This window comes from Rhinolophus sinicus, chromosome 8 (assembly GCF_057876585.1).
Source record: "Rhinolophus sinicus isolate RSI-liver-muscle chromosome 8, RSI-T2T, whole genome shotgun sequence".
In the NCBI taxonomy this organism is placed as follows: domain Eukaryota; kingdom Metazoa; phylum Chordata; class Mammalia; order Chiroptera; family Rhinolophidae; genus Rhinolophus; species Rhinolophus sinicus.
The window spans coordinates 38,001,287-38,020,912 of NC_142508.1; the positions used below are offsets into that span (position 1 = coordinate 38,001,287).

General features: G+C 51.6%; 2 protein-coding genes across 5 annotated transcripts; one reads left to right on the top strand and one right to left on the bottom strand.

Moving 5' to 3' along the window:
- Nucleotides 1-1,634: 1,634 nt before the first annotated feature.
- ALDH16A1 (aldehyde dehydrogenase 16 family member A1) lies at nt 1,635-13,943 on the bottom strand. Of its 2 annotated transcripts, XM_019741628.3 has the most exons (17): nt 13,805-13,938; nt 10,244-10,346; nt 9,699-9,825; nt 8,935-9,113; nt 8,771-8,848; nt 8,423-8,604; nt 8,183-8,335; nt 7,510-7,695; nt 7,047-7,142; nt 6,704-6,840; nt 6,441-6,546; nt 6,217-6,347; nt 5,709-5,876; nt 5,252-5,453; nt 2,913-3,098; nt 2,465-2,587; nt 1,635-1,918 (listed from the first exon to the last, which is right to left on the bottom strand). In XM_019741628.3, the coding sequence occupies exons 1-17, from the start codon at nt 13,895-13,897 to the stop codon at nt 1,757-1,759; spliced, it is 2,412 nt and encodes an 803-aa protein (XP_019597187.3). In that variant the 5' UTR covers nt 13,898-13,938; the 3' UTR covers nt 1,635-1,756. The 2 variants fall into 2 exon arrangements, with proteins under 2 accessions (XP_019597187.3, XP_074172195.2); XM_074316094.2 differs by lacking the exons at nt 9,699-9,825; nt 10,244-10,346 and having other exon boundaries at nt 13,805-13,943.
- PIH1D1 (PIH1 domain containing 1) lies at nt 13,812-18,745 on the top strand. 3 transcript variants are annotated; one of them, XM_074316097.2, is made up of 10 exons: nt 13,812-13,951; nt 14,839-14,933; nt 15,255-15,321; nt 15,686-15,865; nt 16,917-16,978; nt 17,070-17,151; nt 17,569-17,698; nt 17,969-18,044; nt 18,387-18,530; nt 18,623-18,745. In XM_074316097.2, exons 2-10 carry the CDS (start codon nt 14,844-14,846, stop codon nt 18,662-18,664), a joined length of 873 nt encoding a protein of 290 aa, XP_074172198.1. In that variant the 5' UTR covers nt 13,812-13,951; nt 14,839-14,843; the 3' UTR covers nt 18,665-18,745. The 3 variants fall into 3 exon arrangements, with proteins under 3 accessions (XP_074172198.1, XP_019597190.2, XP_088656164.1); XM_019741631.3 differs by having other exon boundaries at nt 13,853-13,986; XM_088800038.1 differs by lacking the exon at nt 13,812-13,951 and adding an exon at nt 14,538-14,669.
- Nucleotides 18,746-19,626: the final 881 nt, after the last annotated feature.

The window sequence follows — 19,626 nt, forward strand, 5'->3', positions numbered from 1 at the left end:
ATATATTCTTCAGCCATAAAAAGGAAATACTACCATTTGTAACAACATGGATGAACCTGGAGGACATTATGCTAAGTGAAATAAAGCAGACAGAGAAAGACAAATACTGTTTGATCTCACTTACATGTGGAAAAGTCAGACTCAGAACCAAAGAGTAGAACGGTGGTTGCCAGGGGTTGGAGGTGTGGGGGAAATGGGGAGATGTTGGTCAAAGAATACAAACTTCCATTTAGAAAATGAGTAAGTGCTGGGGATGTGATGTACAACACGGTGAATAGAGTTAATGATACATATTCTGTATTGCACACTTGCAAGTTGCTGAGAGAGCTTAAGTGTTCTCACCACACACACACACACACAAAGGTAATTATGTGACGTCATATGCATAATTAACCTGATTATGGTAACCATCTCACAATGCTATGTATATTAAAGCATCAGGTTGCACACCTTAAAAAATCATATTGTACAATGGGAATATATACAATTTTGTCAATCATACCTCAATAAAACTAGAAAAACAAAACAAAACCCCTCAATGTAGATAGCATGGTCCTTGGGAAGATTCCCACCACCTCTCTCACCCTCATCCCACAAAAGCACGCGTGCACACACACACACACACACACACACACTCAGGCTAGGTAGGGTGCCTTCTCTGGCCCCCAGACTCCCCTGACCATCCTCTATTATTATAGTACATATCACCTTAGGTTATGTCTGTCTTTCAACCAGAGTTGAGCCTACCTCTCCTCTGATCACAGACCCTCTATGGCTCCCTAGTGCACTTGAGACAAATCCCAGCCTCTGCTGACACCTTGATTTTCGCTCAGTGAAACCCATGTCAGACTTCTGACCTCCAAAATTATAATACGCTTGTTTCATTTAAGCCACTAACTGTGGTAATTTGTTACAGCAGTGACAGGAAACTAATACACCTTTCACCCACTAGAACATAAGCTCCATGAGGCCAGGTTGTCTTGTTCTTGTCTCCCCAGCACCTAAAGCAATGCTTCACTCATAGGAGGCACTCGATAGATATTTGTTGACCAACTGGATGGCTTCATTGACTAGGAGATTCAGCCCTCTGGCCTGAGGTGATTGGCCCAGAAGTGGACACCTACCCCAGGCTGGCCAATCAGATTTCCTCCAGTGAGGATGTGCTGCTGAGCATCACCAGTGGTCTGGGGTGGTGGTATCTTGACCTACTGCAGCTGGCTTCGGCTGGTTAAAGCAGAACAGAAAGGACACTGAGACAGCCCATGGAATCTGGGAGGTTGTCAAACTAGAGCCTTCCAGGGACTTTCCTCTAACTCCTATGTCTCTCCTGTCCAAATAGCCAGATCCTGGGACTTAGTGTATTCCAGACAGCTACTGTGTTTTATTTTATACGAGCACACCATGGATTCCCAGGCAGCGCAGAGGCAGAGAACATCAAGGAACTGGAGCCACCCAATGGAGACCAGAAGAGACAAGGTCCCGCAGCTTTGTCCCAGGCTCCTCAGAGTCCCCTTTATCTGTTTCACAAACACTGTGGTGTCCTGGAGCCAGCCCACTGGGCTGCTGAGTCACAGAACTAAAGTGGCCCAAACAAATCAAAAGTTACTATTCATTCCCTCCCTCACAAGCACAGCCAAGGTTGACAAGGGTTTATTTGAGGGCACAGAAAACAAAATAAGAGGCAAGTTCCAAGCATCTGGAGTCTGTCGGGGACCAACTCTTCACCATCCAAGATGGAGTGGGTGGCACTCAGGCGTCAGTCCCCCATGGGCAGCCACAGGGACTTGGTCCGTGCTGCTCGAAGCTCTAGCTCTGGGCCTGCCCCCTCGGCCTCCTGATCCCAGGCCCGCGGGTAGCCCGTGTTCACCCACACGGGCTTCAGGTTTCCTGCAGAGGCCCATTCCACAAACTGGGAGCCCTGGCATGGAGAAAGGGGGAATCAGCATTCCTCCAGTATGGTTCATAAGCAGCTGCTTCCTTGGCAACAAGGATGATTACAAGCAGGGACATGAAGGCTTGATGTACGCCCTGTTGCTATAATGCTCAGCTCCGAGCAAGCAAACCTTCCAGATGTTAAGGGAAATGGTGCTGACCTTTGTGGGGAACTTCCTTCCCGTTAGCAGCCCATGATCAAAGGAATGGGGTCTGAGGTTTTTGTTGACAAGTTCTCATCAGGTTTTAGAAGGTAGACTGGGTTTCTGACTCTGTTGCTAGGGTGTGGCCCTGAGCAATGGGGTATCCAACACAGTTAGGTCTTTGGGTGGGCAGATCTCAGGCCCTTGTTGCTAAGAAGATCCTCTTCCTTAGTAACTGGGGCTCTAAAAGGGCAGGACCTCAGAAGCTGGTTGCCAAGGAGTTTCTCCCCTTAGCAATGGGAGTTTTAAGGAAGTAGAGTCATGTTCCCAGGAAAGGAAGAAGCTATTGGTAAAGTTTAAGGTGCAGAAGATATCAAAACAAAGGGTACCTGAGCAGATCCAAAATACCACAGGGCTTGGACATCCTGGTGCAAAGCCAGGCAGCGGGTCAGGTGGTCCCGGTCTCCTGTCACCACATTCACCAGTCCCACTGGCAACAAGGTGGCTATATCCTAGGGGATGGAGAGAGTGGGCCATCCGGGGTTGGAAGGAGTCTGAGACCCCAAGGGTGGTGGGAGCAGGAGCGTGAGCATCTGGGGCAGTGGCCATGGGGCTCTAGGAAGGAATGGGTCTGGGTCATGACTGGTGAAGGCTTGTGGTCTGAAGAAAATGGACACTGGGTCTAGAGGAGTGAAGGTGTGGATGCCTGGACTGGGGTTACCATGGTTACCAAGGGGGTAGGGTGAGAGCCAAGCTCCATGCAGGCATTGGGGCACCTTTCACCCCTCTGATGCACAAGGGGCTGCTGGGAGCAGCAGCAAGAAGGCAGGTGACTACCTGGCAGACATCCAAGGCAGGGAAGGGACAGGTCCCGCTGGGCACCAAAACCACAGTGTTGCCATAGGCCAGGGCAGGGGCCAGCAGGGACACAAAGGCAAGCAGGGGCCACTCATCCGGGCACACAATTGCCAGCACTCCCAGCGGCTCCCGAAGGCGGAGCACAGGGCCTGTTAGCTCAGCTACCTGTAGGAGATAGGCAGGAGGTCAAGGGCAGGGAAGGGGAAACTAACTGTCCTCCCACAGCCCCCTCCTTTACCTGCCCCTTTCCTCCTCTCACTTCCTTCTTTGCTTCTCCATAACAACTCCAATAATAATATAACCAGGTGATGGTTCAGAGCCAGATGGACTGGGTTGAAGTCCCAAGCTCCACCACTCATCAGCTGTGTGATCTTGGGCAAGTTACTTAACCTCTCTGGGCCTTAGCTGCTCATCTTCCAAATGAGGATAATTATGGTACCTATTGAGATTTGCTGTTAAAATGAAATTAGCTAATGTGTGTAGAGGGCTTAGTACCTGGCCCATGGATTTGTGTGTGTGTGGTGTTTTTTTTTTAACTTTATAATTGACATTCATTAACCGGACACATTTTAAAGGGTACAATTTGATAAGTTTTGACATGTATACATCCATGAAACCATCACCACAATCAAGGTAATGAATTTCACCCCTCAAATTTTCTTGTGCCCCTTTGTTATCCTTAACCCCTGCCCCTACTTGGACCCTCTCTGTCCTCAGACAACCACTTACCTGCTTTCTCTCACTATAGATTAATTTGCATTTTCTAGGAATTTCTAGATATGGAATCACACAGTCCGCACTTTTTATCTGGCTTCTTTCACTCAGCAGTCATTTTGAGATTCATCCATGTTGTGGCACATTCACTCCTGATTGCGAGTAGGAATCCATTGTAAGCTGTACCACATTTTGTTTATCTATTAACCTACTGAGGGACATCTGGGTTGCTCCCAATTTTCGGCTACTATCAATAACGCTGCTATAAACACTTATATACCGAGGGTGCCAAAAAATGTATACACGACTTGTATTCATCTTTTGTTATCGGTATATATTGAGTATTACACTTTTAATACAGTTTTTTCCTTTCTTAAAATATGTATACATTTTTTTTGGCACTCTCTGTCTTTGCAGGGGTAAATGGTTTCACTTCTCTTGGCTTCAAACGTACAAATGAAATTTATCTAGGTATATACCTAGGGATCACAGCCAGGTTATATGGTATAAGAGTATTTTCAACTTTTTAGGAAACTGCCAAACTGTTTTCCAAAATGGTTGTCCCAGTCACATTCCCACCACTAGGGTACGAGTTCTGGTTCCTCCATATCCTCACCAACACTTGATATGGTCTGTCTTTTGAATTTTAGCTATTCAAATACAGTGATACCTCGGTTTTCGAACGTCTCCGTTGACGAACATTTCGGTTTACGAACGCCGTAAATTTTATGGATCTATAGTATCATTAGATAGTAAAATTCATGCTAAATTTGCAGTTTTAGGGGTTGATTTTAAAGGTCTGGAACGGATTAATCCATTTTGCATTACTTCCTATGGGGAAACCGCACCTCGGTTTTCGAACGTTTCAAAACTCGAACAGTCTTCTGGAATGGATTATGTTCGAAAACCGAGGTACCACTGTAGGTGCATAATGATATCTCATCGTGGTTTTGACGTGCATTTCTCCATCTTTTCATGTGCTTATTGGCCATCGATAAGCAAATAGTTTTTGAGCCCTTAGCTATATGTCAGGCCTTGAGTACTTAGTTCATTTAGTCTTCATAACAACTCATCAAGGTCAATACCATGGTATAATTGTATAACCGCGTATCATTTATGGAAGAAACCCAGGTCAAATGACTTACTAGCTTTCTATTATCTCTATCTCTGAGCGCTTCTGTGCCATCGCCTGAGTTGCTGAATCTTCGCTTACTTCAGTGGACCCACCATGTTTCATACCAACCCAGTATCTATGTTTAGTTGTATATTATGTATATAAATGAAACATGTCACATCAAACAATAGTCTGTGCAACATACTCTATATTTTCTACTCTATTCTCTTGTTTAAAAAAATCATGGCTACAACCCACTAAATTGATTTAATGACCCAGTAATGGGTCACTAACAACAATTTGAAACACTACCCTATGAGGTGGACCATATGCCTATTATACAGATGAAGAAATCGAGGTACAGAGAGGTGAGACCACATACTGAGGATCATGCAGCTTGTGCCCCAAGTCTGGTTCACTTCAAAGCCTTTGCTCTGACCCCACTCCAGACAGCCTGCCCTGTGTCTGCTCGTCCACAGACCCCTCTTACCTGCAGGGAGTGGCCTTGGGTCTGGGAGCGCGCCCCCCATGCCCGAAGCCGCCTCACACTCAGCTCCACCTCCGCCTTGGCAGCCTTTAGCTCCACTCCCTGCCTCTCCAGCCTCGAGACCAAGGTGGACTCCCGGCGCTCCAGGGCAGCTGCGAGCGCCCACAGCAGGGCTGCCCGGGTCCCTGGTGACTGGCCCACCCAGCTGTGGGCAGACAGTGCACATTAGGGGCCAGTATTCTGGTCCTGGCTCTTCCCAGGTGCCCATTATCTGTCCACAGCCCCTACTCTGTGGGTCCAGGCCGCATGGCCCATCCGCCCAGGGAGGGAAGTGAAGGGCCAGGCCCCTATCCCATCAACCCTGGTTGCTCAGACTCCATAACCCATCAGCCCTTGGGGGTCCCAGACTATCCTCTCTGCTGCCCTATGACCCCTGGGTTTTCCTGTGACACTCCCTTACCCAGGGGCAGCCTGGTGAGCGGCTTCCACAGCACCTCGGATATCCTTGGCTCCGCCCTCAGCCACATAGCCATGGAGGTTGCCGTGTGAGTCCTGGACGGGCCTGGAACTCCGGCCTCCAGGAGCCTGGAAACGGCCCCCCACGAAGAGCCCGTAGGGGGGTGCTGGACTGGAGTAGGGTGAGGAGGCATGAGGGTGGGTCTTGGGGCCAAAGTCTGCTCAGAGCCCATTTGCCACCCCAGATCCCACGACCCATGGGACCCCAAATTCCTGATCCCATGAGTCTTTGGGAAAGTACAGACCATTTGACAGAACTGAGGCTCTCATCAGGTCTGGGTAGTGGGTGTGAGGCCAATAAGACTCAGAATGCAATTCTCAGCAAGACTTAGGGACCCCTCGATGGCTCTAACAAACCCCCCTTCAGTCCATGGGGGAGCCTGCCACAACTTCCCTTTGCCTCTTCCACACCCCTAGGGATTCTGGGAGTGACAGCCCCTGGAATAGCTTACCCGGGCCCTGTTTCAGACCCAGCAGGTAGGGTTGAGGGGACAGCAAGACCAAAAATGTCATAGTTCAGATTCTCAGAAAGGTAGGGCAGCCGGGCAGGGGTCCCTGAGGGCCGCAGATACTCATACAGACCCTATGAGAGGGGCAGTGTCAAGAGAACTCCAGCTGAGCACAAGGTGGATGAAGCAGTGGTGACAGTGCTGGGTGGGGACAGGGGTGCACTCACATCTAGGCCCCCATGCCAGGAAGATCCACTCTCTTTGCAGCCACCTGTGGGCACTGCAGGGTCTCTGAGGCCATGTGCATTGATCCAGACTGTGCCCATCTGGAGCCTGTGGGGAGAGAGGTGGACATAAGAGAGAAAAACAGAAAGTTGAGAGGGGGGCGGTGAGTCAGAAAGGTTGGGGTGAGAGAGATCCTAGGAAGAAAGGGAGACATGAAGACTGAAGCTTGGGCCCGCTTTTTGTGCCCCAGTGGGTGCCAACTGACCTGTAGCCCAGGTCCAGGGCCTGTCCCAGTCTCTCACTCCACACACTGGCACTCCCTCCTCGGGGGGTCCCGTTGGCCATGGCCAATGCCTCCTTGGCTGTGCGGAATGGGGAAGCCACAACCAGAGGCCATGGCACCTGAAAGAGTGACGAGGGAGCTCAGGGGGCCTGGCCAGGGCCTCCCTCCTATACCCCAACCATTAGTGTACCAGCCTCCAGCAGTCAGCAGCCCCAGACCCAGGCCAAATGGTCACCCAGGGGCTTCTGCAGGTGTAGTACTGCTGCCCATATCTGGGTGTGGATGGGTGGACAGAATAAGACTCCTGGGACCCTAAGGGGCTCACCTCTGCCTGGGTACATGGGGAGGCTGGGGGTAGATCAGAGACCAAAGTTGGGGGAAAGAATGGGCTATCTGAGGGCACATCGCCAGCCTGGAACACCTGAGGAGAAAGAGAATTAGATCTAGAAGTCCACTCCTAGCAGTCTCTTCCCTCAGACCCAGGAGTCCAGGCCCCCAGCCCCTCCTCTCTCAGACCCAGGAGTCCAGGCCCCCAGCCCCTCCTCTCTTAGACCCAGGAGTCCAGGCCCCCAGCCCCCCCTCTCTCAGACCCAGGAGTCCAGGCCCCCAGCCCCTCCTCTCTCAGACCCAGGAGTCCAGGCCCCCAGCCCCTCCTCCCTCAGACTCAAGAATCCAGGCCCCCAGCCCCTCCTCCCTCAGACTCAAGAATCCAGGCCCCTAACCCCTACTCTCTCAGACCAAGGTCCCACCTCCCCTAGCACTCTGGAGTCTGCACCCACCCAGCTCACCTGTGCGCCCTGGCTCTGGGCCTCACACACATAGCGCTGGGCTAGTGCATGTGCAGCAGCCCCTCGGGCCCCCATGTCCACGGCCCCGTCCAGCCCTCGGCCGCCCCGAAGGCGCCCCATCCGCGCCTGGAGCCGCCTCATAGTCTCATCCCACACAGACTCCTGGATGAGAAGCCTGAGGCCCCCCTATTGGGAAAAGGAGTATCAAGGTAGGCAAAGTCAGGGCCCATATGGGGGTCCATGTCCCCAGAAAAGGCTGAGACTCAGGGACACACATGCAGAGATCAGAAGAGGATCAGTGAGAAGTGGCCAAGGACCCTGGAGACACTCTGAGGCCCGAGGCCCCAGGCCCCAGACAGGAGGTGGAGTTACAGAAAGTTGGTGATTCAGAGTGAAGACAGAGGTTGGAAAACTAGGGACATCAACACTGAGAAAAACGAGGAGTCCTAAAGAACAAGAGACACAGACCTCCGCCCCGTAAGACCAAGAGAGCTGAGACATGAAGATTCAGAAACCCGGAATGATGAGGAGTCCCACAGATGCTGTGGTGTAAAGGCAGTCCTGGGGTGCAAAGAACTGAGGTTGAAATGAAGGAAGACACTGGGCCCCAAGGTCTGGAGACAGATGCACACAGCCCCTAGAACATGAAGGGACACGAGTACAAGGGTCTCACCGGGCTGCGGTCGGACCAGGCTGCATCCACGACGCCTTCCACAGCCGAGTCCACATCTGCCATCTCTGTCAGCAACAGTAGCGACTCGGCTCCCAGTACCAGGCCCAGCTCGGGACCCATGCCTGCTAGGGTCCGTCGAAGGGCACGACCTTCCTGAGGGACCCCAAATGGGGTTCAGCTGGCAGAGGATCCTTCCAGCTCCCCAGCCCTGTCCCGTCCTCCCACCAGCCCTGAAGATACCTCAACAGCTCCGCAGAAGACCACCTTCTGGACACCAGGCTGGGAGGCCAGGACAGGTCCCAGAGAGGCAGGGCCACTGATCATGTTGAGGATTCCTGGGAATGGGCCTAGCTCCCCTGCCAGCTGGGCCAGGAGGAGGGGCGTTGGGGAAGCCAGGGGTACGAGGACCACCACAGTACAGCCTGGGGAAGGCAGGTAACTCAAGGACCCAGGAGTCCAGCCCCCAGCCCCTCTTCCCTCAGACCCAGGAGTCTAGGCCCCCAGCCCCCTCCTCCCTTAGACTCATGAGTCCAACCCCAGACCTCCTCCCTCAGACCCAGGAGTCTAGGCCCTCAGTCCATCATTTACCCACAGCCAGGGCAGGGCAAATACTCCACATCATCTCAAGGAAGGAGAACATGGGTGGCAAGATGAGACCAATTACTCCTGGAAGAACAAATGAGGGCACTGGCACAGGCACTGCTGGGCTATGAGGTAGGCAGGGGCTGGCAGCCAGGACTCAGGCTTCTCACCCATGGGCTCCCAGCCTGCCAGTGCCTCCTCCTGGGTGTGTGCCTGGACTGCATAGTACTGGAGCAGCTGCTGGGCTAGCGGGACGTCCCTGTCTCGAACCTCTCGAATGGCCCGCCCAGTAACCAGGGACTCCAGGGTCCACAGCAGCCGCTGGTGCTTCTGTATCATCTTAGCCAGCCTGTGGAGAAAGCAAGGGGGATGGTCATTTCCCAGGGCCCCCCAGACTGATAAAAGTCTTGGAACATACCCCTATATACCTGGACTACAATAATTCCCATGAACCACTGGGGCATCCCCACCACTTACCAGGGATTGAGGGCACCAGAGGTTTATGGGAAATGCAGTCCACTACATTAAAGGGACACTCTACCTGAGAGTGCTGTGTGAAGACCTTGCCCACCTACCTGTAATCCCCAAAGGTGCTGGGGCTTAGCTCTAATCTCAATTACATTTTGGGAAATGGAATCTTGTCTCTAGCTGCCCCATGAATGTGCTGGAAAATGGGCTTTGGGGCTCCATGAGCCCTAATGAGCTTCTGAGAAATGGAACCCTGATGAGTACCAAAGATATTCTAGGAAATAGAGGCTTTGTCATTACTAGTCCCAAGAATAGCGGGAAATGGATGTTTTAGCCACTAAAGGCCCAAAGTCATGCTGGGACTATGAACCTTAGCTGCCAATGAATTCAGTGGGATATTGGGAAATAGAGTCTTTGTTCTCAAGTCCTTCTCTACCTCCTGGGGTCCACACCTCAACTGCATTACCTGGTCAGGTGCTGGGCCCGAGAGGCTCCAGGGAGTACACTCCAGTTCTCCAATGCGGTTCTGGAAGCCTCTGCAGCTGCTGCCACATCCTCGGCCTGTGCCTGGAGGCAGCTGGCCAAGTTCTCTCCTGGAGAGATGAATGGGGGGACCCAGATAGAAGGGGGAGAGCCTTGTCAGAACTGGAGGGGGCTGAGATACCTGGAGGCTGGGAGCGCCCCAAGCAAATAAAGCTGGCCCCAGCCCCACTGAGTGTCTCAGTTTTATCATCTGACAAATGGGGATAAATCTGTTGGTCTTTGCTCTGACTGCTTCCCACAGGCAAGGAAGGGATTTTAGTAAATAGTGATTTCAAAAAGCATCCACAGGAGCTTGGGACCATAATTAGAATGACTGTTATCAGGAGGAGCCAGAACTCTCAGACTCTTTCCTCCATTGGCTGCTCCCTGCCCTCAGGGCCCTGAGCAAAGACAAGGGAGTATCCTTGGCGGGTATGGCTAGAGGCATGGACACCTCGCCCTCCCCAAAGACTAGCGGACACCTCCTACCTGTGATGGGATCCTGGCAAGGCACTGAATTTCTGTGTTCTGGCTTCAACCATTTTCCATTTACATAGTGACCCAAGCACCGGTCCTGGGTGTCCAGCCAGGCCTGGGGGAAGTGGAGACAGTTTGGGAAGGGGTCTGGGAGGCTGGAGGAGCTCAATCTCTACTCAGTGTCCTCTGGAAAGGGGACACCTTCCCCCCTTGACCTTATCAGCTAATATTTTTCCTGTGTAGCAGGAAAACACATGTAAATATAAGATACACTTAACATAAATTCACCATTTTAACCATTTTAAAGTGTACAATTCAGTGGTACTTAGTACATTCACCATGTTGGGCAACCGTCACTTTTATCTAGTTCCAGAACATTTTCATCACCCCAAAAGGAAACTTTGTAGCCATTAGGCAGTCACTCTCCACTACCCCCAACCCCTGGCAATCAGTAACCTGCTTTCTGTCTCTATGGATTTGCCTGTTCTGGACATTTCATGTAAATGGAATCCTACACTGTGGGACAGTTTGTGGCTGGTTTCTTTGCCTTGGCATGATGTTTTTGAGATTCATCTATGTTGTAGCATGTTATCAAAGCTTCATTTCTTTTTATGGCTGTACGATATTGCATTGGATAGACCACATTTTATTTATCCATTCATCAGTTGATGGGTATTTGGGTTGTTTCCGCCTTTTGGCTACTCTGATGAGTGTTGCTATAAGTGTTCATGTGCAAGTTTTTGTTGGAACACCTGTGACCCTTGCTAGGACCCTGGAAACAATGCCTATGAGACGCCAAGTGTGTGATCGCATTCCCTCCCATCTCAGCTGTCATCATTTGGGGGAGTGGCTGTGTACCCTCACTGAAGACAACCTGGAGACTGCCCTGCCAGGTGCAGTTTATCCAGCTGTGACACATCTAAGTGAACCCAAGGCATAGCACATCGCTTTGCAGAGGGGAAGCCTAGAGTGGGGGTCCTTGGAGCTAGGGTCCACATGACCTGGGTTTGAATTCTGGCTCCGGTACTTACTCATCGTGCAACCTCAGCCAGGATCTTGTATCACCCTGGCTTCTGCTAAGCCATCTGGAAAATGGGGATGATGACAGTCCCTCCCTATTTCACAGGGCTACGGTGAGGATTAAAGAAATCCTGCATGTTACGTTATGTGTTCAGAGCAGCACTACTTAAGACTTTCTGTTCATTTTGTTGCATCTCACCTTCCACAGAGGGCTTCATTTCTCTCTGTCCCTGGTTCTCTTGCCCAAACCCTCGCTAAATCTAAGAAATGCTTCCCACTTTTTCCTCCTACAAGTTCTTCTTTCAACATCCCCAATGCCACAGTTTCCTGATTTTTCTCTTCCCCTGCCAACTGGCCCTTCTCATTTTTCTTTAAAGTTAAATAGTCAACTACGCGGGAGTTCCAAATTCAAACCCCCCACCCCAGGGACAGAGATATTTTTGAAACAGTTGAGGATATACGATGTTAAAGAATGATTGTTAAAATATTAAGTGTGAAAATGGCATGGTATTTATGTTACATAATCAGTCCTCATCTGTTAGAAATGAGGATTCAGATATTTATGGGAAAATAACATGACATCTGGGATTTCAATCACTCCAGAACAAGAGAAAAAAAGGGATCAAATGCTGGATCAAATGCTGATGATTGCTGAAGCTGAGTGATGGGTACATGGAGTTCATAATATTAAGTACTCTGGAAATTTGCAAAATTTCCCTCAAAGGAAAAACAAAACCCTAGGGTCCATAGGGTCCTGGCAGACCATGTTAGTGTGAGAAGAGGACCTGGTGGAGACGGGGAACTCACTTGTCTAATGCATCCAGATGATTTTTGTCAGGGAACGTGAGCCAAAGGTTGCCAAATTTGGGGGTTTTATTTTCAAGAGGAGCTGGAATCCCGGATGTTTACAAGGAATTAATTGTCCATTAATTCACATTTTTACAAATAAAGTTTAGGCCAAAGAAAACATGTTTGTTGGCTGAATGTGACCCACAGACTGTAGGGTTGAGACCTTTGCTTGGACAGTGGTGGGGGGGCCCACAGGCTCTGGAATCCAAGGGCTCAGATTCAAATCTCAGCTTCCTCTTTTAAGCTGTATTGACTGTGAGCAAATTATATACCTCTTCAAGCCTCTGTGTGCTATTACTGAAATAATTACAATAATCCCCTCTCACAGCAGTTCTGGGGATTCAGTGTAATTATGCTGAGCACAGAGGGCGGCATACAGAAAGCATCCAATAAACATAAGCTGTTATCGCATTACTGCTATTTCATGCTATTCCACCTCTAACCAACCTCCAAGTGTAGATATTCTCTGTACATTGCCCAGTTCCTCTTATCTGAGTCTACACTATATTTCTAGATAATCTTGTCACTCCCACGGTTTATCTTTCTACATTGGTGACTCCCAGGTCCCTGTCTCCAGACTTGAGGCTCAAAGTAGTATGTGCCTCCTGCTCATGGCCCACGACTGTTCCCAGGTCCTGTCCACTCTCACCATGTGATAACCGAGCCAGAATCTTCTCCCAGGAGCCTGCTCCTCCAGGGTTCACCGTAGAGGGGTACGGAGAGACAGCCACCAAGTCACAGGGCCAGACCCCAAGCACTGTCCTTGCCCTCTCAATCCCCAAACCCTGTTCCTCCTGCCTCTCTGCCTCATCCCTCCTCTCTATCTCTACAGCCCGCGCTGGCTCTGGTCTCATCTTCTTCCACTTGGACTACTGTTCTAGCCTCCTCCTCTCTTCCTCAAGAGAAGCAAGCCCAAGCTTCTCAAACTTGAGTGCTAGAGGAGCCTGCCCCCATCACCATAGTCCCATGAGGGAATTTTGAGGGGCCTGGGTAATTACAGAAAATTCAAGGCACCATACTTATCTACAGGAACCCTCAAAACGTTCTGGAAGACCCTGAAAGGTCACGGGACTCCTAGAGAAGTTCTGAACATCGAGCTGACGGGAGCATCAGCAGGATTATAACAGGCCCTGAGGACTCATGGGAGCCCTGTGAGACATTCTGAGAGGTAGTTGGGGATCATAGGGGCCCCATGAGGGTATTCTGAGGGGCTGTAGGTAATTACAGAGAGTTCTCATGTATTTTGGGGTTCTGAGTTTCCAAGATCATGAGTCCCAAAGGTATGAGAGGGCTGAGAAATCACGGGACTCCATGGAGGTTCCGGGTGATCAAGGGAGCCCCCCCAGGAATTCCGGGGACCCCCGAAGGACCATGGGAGCCACAGGATGTTCTGAGGAATCATGGGAAGTCTATGGGGATTTGGGGGTTGTTCTGAGGAATAGAGGAAACACCACCGTGAATTCGGACCGTGGAGTATGAGAACTACCAAGGATCGTAACAACAGACAAAAAGGCTAAGAGGCTGTCATTGCAAAGGCTTAAGGGAACGTCCTCCATGAATGGGTCCTAAGGGGTGGAAGGAGTCACGGGACCCGAAAGGGGCCGAGTTTCTGAGCTGCCGCGGGGGATCACGGGAATCTGCGCGCAAACGGCGGCCGGAGAACTGGGGAGGGGGATGGGCAGCGCCGGCCAGGCAGGCCCTCACCAGTGCGCATGCGTGGCTCTCCGGCACCGGTCCGTACTCCAGCGAGGTGAAGATCTCTCGGGCGCGGGTCCCTGCGCGAGTGGCAGCCATCATCAGTCCCGACTGCTTCCCACCGACTGCGGGGAACTCTGCCCAAGGGAACTTGAGGTCCGAAGAGCGGCCCCGCCCCCTCCAGCGCAAAGGTCGGGGTTACGGAGATAGAGCGTAACCCCGCCTTAGGACCCGGTGACCCCGCCCATGAGCCCAAGCTGGGGAATATAGTTTGGAGTTTGCGTAGTCCTCAAAACGGGGATGGAAGGGGGAGGAAGAGGAAGAACGAAAATGTGGGTGCCTTGCAAATAGTTGGGAGAACTCTAGGTTTAGAAAAGGGGCCGTATTGTTTGTCTTCCTGCCATCCCGTTCACAAAAGTGCAGCTTTTCGTCCGAAATACATTTTCTAGAGAATCGAATCTAGCTCTGTGACGAAGCGATAGTTCAGAGATCAGAAGGGAGTCTCTTAGGCTGGACATTGAAATTAAGGTTTTGATAGTGTGCGAATCTTGACTGCTCGGTAACCTGGCCAATGCGGTTGAAGGAAAAGAGGGGAAGTGTGGCCTTAATCCACACCTGAAATGTGTCATTTAATGAGCAGCCTCAGAACTTAGTTTTGATTGGTTACGGTGAGAGGCGTGGCCTCAGACGTAGACTATGATTGGTCGATAACGGAATACGGTTGCAGGATTCTTGAATGAGGGTTGGGTTAGTCGGAAATGTGGCCGCCTCAAATTCCTGGTTATACAGAGAACAGAAGAGTAGCTGTCACACATTTGGCACGGAAGACCTCGAGAGCATCTAGATATATTGACTCCCCACAGATTTGACGACGGTATTTGATCTGAGTGTAATTGTAGTTTCCGGCCAGATTCTTCGATTTTCCTACAGAAAAGTGGGTGTTGGGACTCGGTTGAGGGCCGGGCAGCAGGCCCCTGAGTTCAGATCTCCGGGAAGGTTCCCCCAAGTAGGGGTTGCTGGGGACGCCTAGGTCTCTTCCCCAGGGCTAATGGCGGACTCGAAGTTGCTGGTGCCAGAGCTAAACGAGGCAGAGACAATGGGCGCTGAGACGGCGCGTTTCGAGGAGCTGCTGTTGCAGGTGCGGACTGACCGGGACTCCTGGCTCCCTTGGGGGATTTTTTTTCTTCAGAAATGGTACTACAGTTCCCAGAATGCACTAGGGAAGCAACAGGGCCTATGGGCATTGTAGTTGTTTAACTCCAAGTTTGAATAGGCTCTGGAATAAATAGGAGTAGGGCTGGGGTTGTTTTTTGGGTTCCTCAGTGAAGGAGGGGAACATAATATGTCTTATTCTCTGCACAGCTTATAGACATAAAAATTGCCCAATAAACATTTGAGAAACAAATGAGGGGTCTGATAGCACAGACGCCAAGCCTGAAAATTGTTTTCCTTCACGTAGGCCTCCAAGGAGCTCCAGCAAGCCCAGACAAGCAGACCAGAATCAACACAGATCCAACCTCAACCTGGTGAGACAGGCAGAAACCTAAAGAGAGAGAGAGTCCCAGAGAGAGATGGACAGACACTGGGTGCAGGGGACACAGAGAGAGGGGGGAGGAGACACAAAAATGGGGCTTAGAGACTGTAGCGGGGAGAGAACAGAGACCCAGAGAGATCCAAAGAGAAGAGGGGGAGTACAAGACTGACAAAGAGGACAGAGACTCCAAAATAAAAAGAGTCAGAGATCCCAGGGGCAGGAAGGAAACAGACCCAGAAAGTGGAGGATTGTGACTCAAAAAGGGGGACACATCAAAAGGACAGATTGAGGAGAGGGTGGGTGGAAATCAAGAACCACGCGGAGGCAGATGGTCAGTATCAACTCATTCCCACCAGGCTTCTGCATAAAGACGAACTCATCCCAAGGGAAGGTTTTCATCAACATCTGTCACTCTCCCTCTATCCCTCCTCCGGCTGATGTGACTGAGGATGAACTGCTTCAAATGCTGGAGGAGGACCAAGCTGCGTTTCGCATCCCCATGAGTCTGGGAGAACCTCATGCCGAACTGGATGCAAGTCAGTACCATCAGAGGACCCAGGACTCTAGCCTTCTAGGTCCTTCCCTACGATCCAAGAATACAGGATCCAGGACCCTCCTCCTGCAGGACCTAGAAATCTAGACCCCCTGATCCGGTCCTTTTTCCCCATGGCATATCCCTAGCCTCTTGGGCCTCCAGCACCTTCTACACAGGGCAGTCCTGTTTTGCCCACCTGGCCAGGCTGGCACTTCTCCCTGTCCCACTCCAGAGCGAGGAAGGGCTGGGCAGGTGCCCCATTAGCTGATCTGACTCTAATCCCCAGGCCAGCCCTCATTCATCCCTTTTCTCCTCTGCCCTTCTTCCTTGTCTCTGTCTCTGCCTTGTCTCACCTCTGTCTCTGTTGCATTTTTGTCTCTATATCTTTGTTTTTTCAATTCATATATGTTCCCTGAAGCCTCCTGGGACCAAGTTTTGGGCATTGCCCTGGGGAGTAGGGACTGATCAAACCCAAAACCTGTGATTTCAATATTCTGTGATTCTTCCTGTGCTGGAGGGGGCTCTTCGAGGGATCCAGGAAGGCTTCCTGGAGGAGGAGATGTCAGACATAAGACTTGAAGGAACCGAAATTCATTAGGCCAAGACAGAGAAGAGGGTTCTGGGAAGAGGGGACAGAGGGGTCCAGAGGCCAGAATGATTGAACAGCGTTCGTCAGTAATTGAGAGAGATTGGAAGAAATTTACAGGGAGGAGGTAGCTATAGAAGTGCGCATCTCTCTCCAGGTGGTGGGGCAGACCACACAGGGCCTCCAGCGCCAGGCTGAAGGACTCAGTCCTTCGCCCGGAGGTTGGTTGGGAGTCCTGGGAGGGCTGTGAGCAGGGGAGGGGCAGGTCAGCTCTGGGACTTGGTGGGGAAGGACCAGAGGGGAAGAGACTGGAGGCTGGTAAGAGTCCAGACTGGCAAGTGCATGTCTTGGGTCCTCACTTCTAATCGTCTCTGGGTCTGTTTCTTGTGGCTGCTATCCTTTTATTGTTTTTCCCCAGCCTGTGTTTGAGCGGTAGGGTTGTCTCACCTTCTTTGTGTCCCCGCAGAAGGCCAGGGTTGTACCGCCTACGACGTAGCTGTCAACAGCGACTTCTACCGGAGGATGCAGGTTGGGGCGGGGCTGCGGGTAAGGCCTGGGCAGGGACTTATCCCTCCACCCCTCCGAGTCCTCCACATCTCTTCTCCACCCCCCCCCTCAGAACAGTGATTTCTTGCGAGAGCTCGTGATCACCGTCGCCAGGGAGGGCCTGGAGGACAAATACAGCTTGCAGCTGAATCCAGGTGAGACGTGGGGCCTGGACCACCGAGAGGAGCTGAGCCAGGAGCAGCTTAGGGGCACGCCCTGGGAGAGGTGGGCCTAGTGTGGGCATGGGTTTTCTCCCCTTAGCTTTGGCTTCCAGGGAGACGGCAAGGCTCCCCTAGGGGAGCTGGGGGTGAGGGTTGGGGGGCGGGATCAGGCCCGGGCTTCCGGGTAAGGGGCAGGGTCCCGAGCATCTCCAGGACTGAGGTTTTATTCACTGATACCCAGGAAGGGCGGGGTTAAGCTGGGCGTGCTTCCTAAAGCCAACCTTGGGGGTGTGGTCAGATCCCTAGCTACCTCCGCCCCTCCCGGTGGAGCTCTTGCTGTGCCAGACCCCTTGAGGGAGCCAAGGGAACCCTGACCCATGTGACCTTTGACCCTGCACTCCCACCCCGCAGAGTGGCGCATATTGAAGAACCGGCCTTTTCTGGGCTCCATCTCCCAGCAAAATATCCGCTCCAAGCAGCGTCCTCAGATCCAGGAGTTGGGAAACCTGTATACTGCAGACTCCCCAAGACCTGAGGAAGGGTGGGCTTTCAATGGGTTCCCTCTCTCATGTCTTCCCAATGCTCTTTGGAATCCCTCTCTTTCCCTCCACCCCCCATCCTCCGTTGGGGGGCCCAGTGTCCTGGTGCTCTGGGAACCCAGAGAGGGGAGCAGAACTGCCACTGGGAAGGCCACCCTGAGGCAGCAGGGCTGGTAGGAGCAAGAAAGGGAGGGAACCGCATGCTAAGCAGAGGTAACAGCCGGGCAAAGACCTGGAGGCTCTCCTCAGTTCTGGGTCTTGTTCCTCCCCAGCCCTGAGAAACCTCACCTGAACCTTTGGCTGGAAGCCCCTGATCTCCTCTTGGCTGAAATTGACCTCCCCAAACTGGTGAGTGTACCCTCAACCAGAGCTGGAGAATGAGGTCTGAAAAGAGTGGGGTCTTCAAGGGAAAGTGATGTGGGCTTGTTGTCAGACCTGTATGAGTCTGAGTATGGTTGCCTCCTCTGTCCCATGGGGTCCTCAGGCCCACTTCCGGTGCTGTCCCAAGGATGATGACCAGGGCATTGTAAGTGATAAGTGGTGGAGAACTGTAATTATCATCTTCTACCTTTTTCCTGGAATGTTAGATTCTTTAAATATGGTATCCCAGCTCTTCAGTCTTTTCTCCCTGTGTTCTTATCGTCCTATGGCAAGAAAAGGAAGGGTGGGTTGATTCTAGTGTATCACCAGGATGGAGCACTGGGGCTGTCGTTGGAGATTGGGGAGAACCACCTAGTGATGGGGGACCACCAGCAGCTGTACCATCTGGATACCTATATCCCCCTTCGGATCAACTCTGAGGAAAGCAAGGCGGCCTTCCATCAGAAGAGAAGGGTACCTGGGGTGGGGGTGGGGCTGGACTTCTGGGGGTTGGGGGGAGGGAGCTTGACTCCTGGGTCCTGAACCCTATCTCCCTTTCTTCTTAGCAATTGATGGTGGCGATGCCTCTTCTGTCGGTGCCTTCTTGACCCAGTGTCTCCTCGTGCTTCCAAGCGGGGAGAAGAGGCTGGTGGCTTCTCTAAAATTGAAATAAAAGATTTTTGCCTTTGTTCTGTGTCTGGCTAGGAATACATGGGGAGTGGGAAAGAGGAAGGACATGGAAATATAGCCCTGGTGTCCCATAGGGGTCACTGTCCCAGCTCAGGCCTTGTCCTCTCTCACTGGATCCTGGCCTCCAATCTTTCCCCTCATTAGTCTCCCACATGGTCCCAGAGCTGACCCTGCCTCTCTCCTGTTCACAGCCCCTCCTGGGCTCCCCAGATTTCCCAGGAGAAGGACCAAGTCCCTCAGCCTGGCAGTCCAGGCTCTGTGCAGTATGGCTTCCTTCATGCCTCATTTTGGCCTTTTCCTCTCTGTCAACTTAGTCTAGTCACACTGAAGAGAGTCCTGACCACACCTTCTCTTAGTTTCTGCTCTTCTCTCTACTTAGTACCCTCTTCTCCAGTACACCCGGGACATTTCTAATTGTCTCGCCCTCGTAGGGGACATTTCCTGAGCCCTTTGGTGACCCAATCCATACCATCATCTCTAGCCTCTGCTATCCCTTGTTCTGACAAGCTGCCCATTCCTGGAATTGTGCTTCATATCACAGTTACACCAAACTTTCCTCCCCAACTCTGCAAGTACTATTACCCGAGCCAGATAGTCCCCGCACTCTGCCATCCTTACTCCCTCCCGCACACACCCAGTCATCCCTTTTTTGAGGGTTCTTTGGAAAGCTTTTCAGCCTTCAAGCTTTCTCTGATCTACCCTGGCTGAGTTAGAATCCTCCTCTGGGCGTCCCCAGTACCCAATGTTGCTCTCATAGCTATGTCCCTTATGGTGTGACAATGCCTGACACCTGGTAGGAACTCAGTAGATATCTGTTAAATTAATGAGTAACTGCCGATACCCTCTTATTCCAGAGCGAGTCCTAGGACACTAAGTAAAT

Excerpts from the sequence above, each read along its gene's own strand:
- ALDH16A1 (XM_019741628.3), bottom strand. The coding sequence starts at position 13,897 with ATGATGGCTGCCACTCGCGCAGGGACCCGCGCCCGAGAGATCTTCACC. Across the intron at positions 9,826-10,243 it reads TTGCCAGGATCCCATCACAG|GAGAGAACTTGGCCAGCTGC; the intron begins GTAGGAGGTGTC and ends TCATCTCTCCAG. Across the intron at positions 7,143-7,509 it reads CCCAGAGCCAGGGCGCACAG|GTGTTCCAGGCTGGCGATGT; the intron begins GTGAGCTGGGTG and ends CTTTCTCCTCAG.
- PIH1D1 (XM_074316097.2), top strand. The coding sequence starts at position 14,844 with ATGGCGGACTCGAAGTTGCTGGTGCCAGAGCTAAACGAGGCAGAGACA. Across the intron at positions 16,979-17,069 it reads ACTTCTACCGGAGGATGCAG|AACAGTGATTTCTTGCGAGA; the intron begins GTTGGGGCGGGG and ends CCCCCCCCTCAG. Across the intron at positions 18,045-18,386 it reads AAATTGACCTCCCCAAACTG|GATGGAGCACTGGGGCTGTC; the intron begins GTGAGTGTACCC and ends GTGTATCACCAG.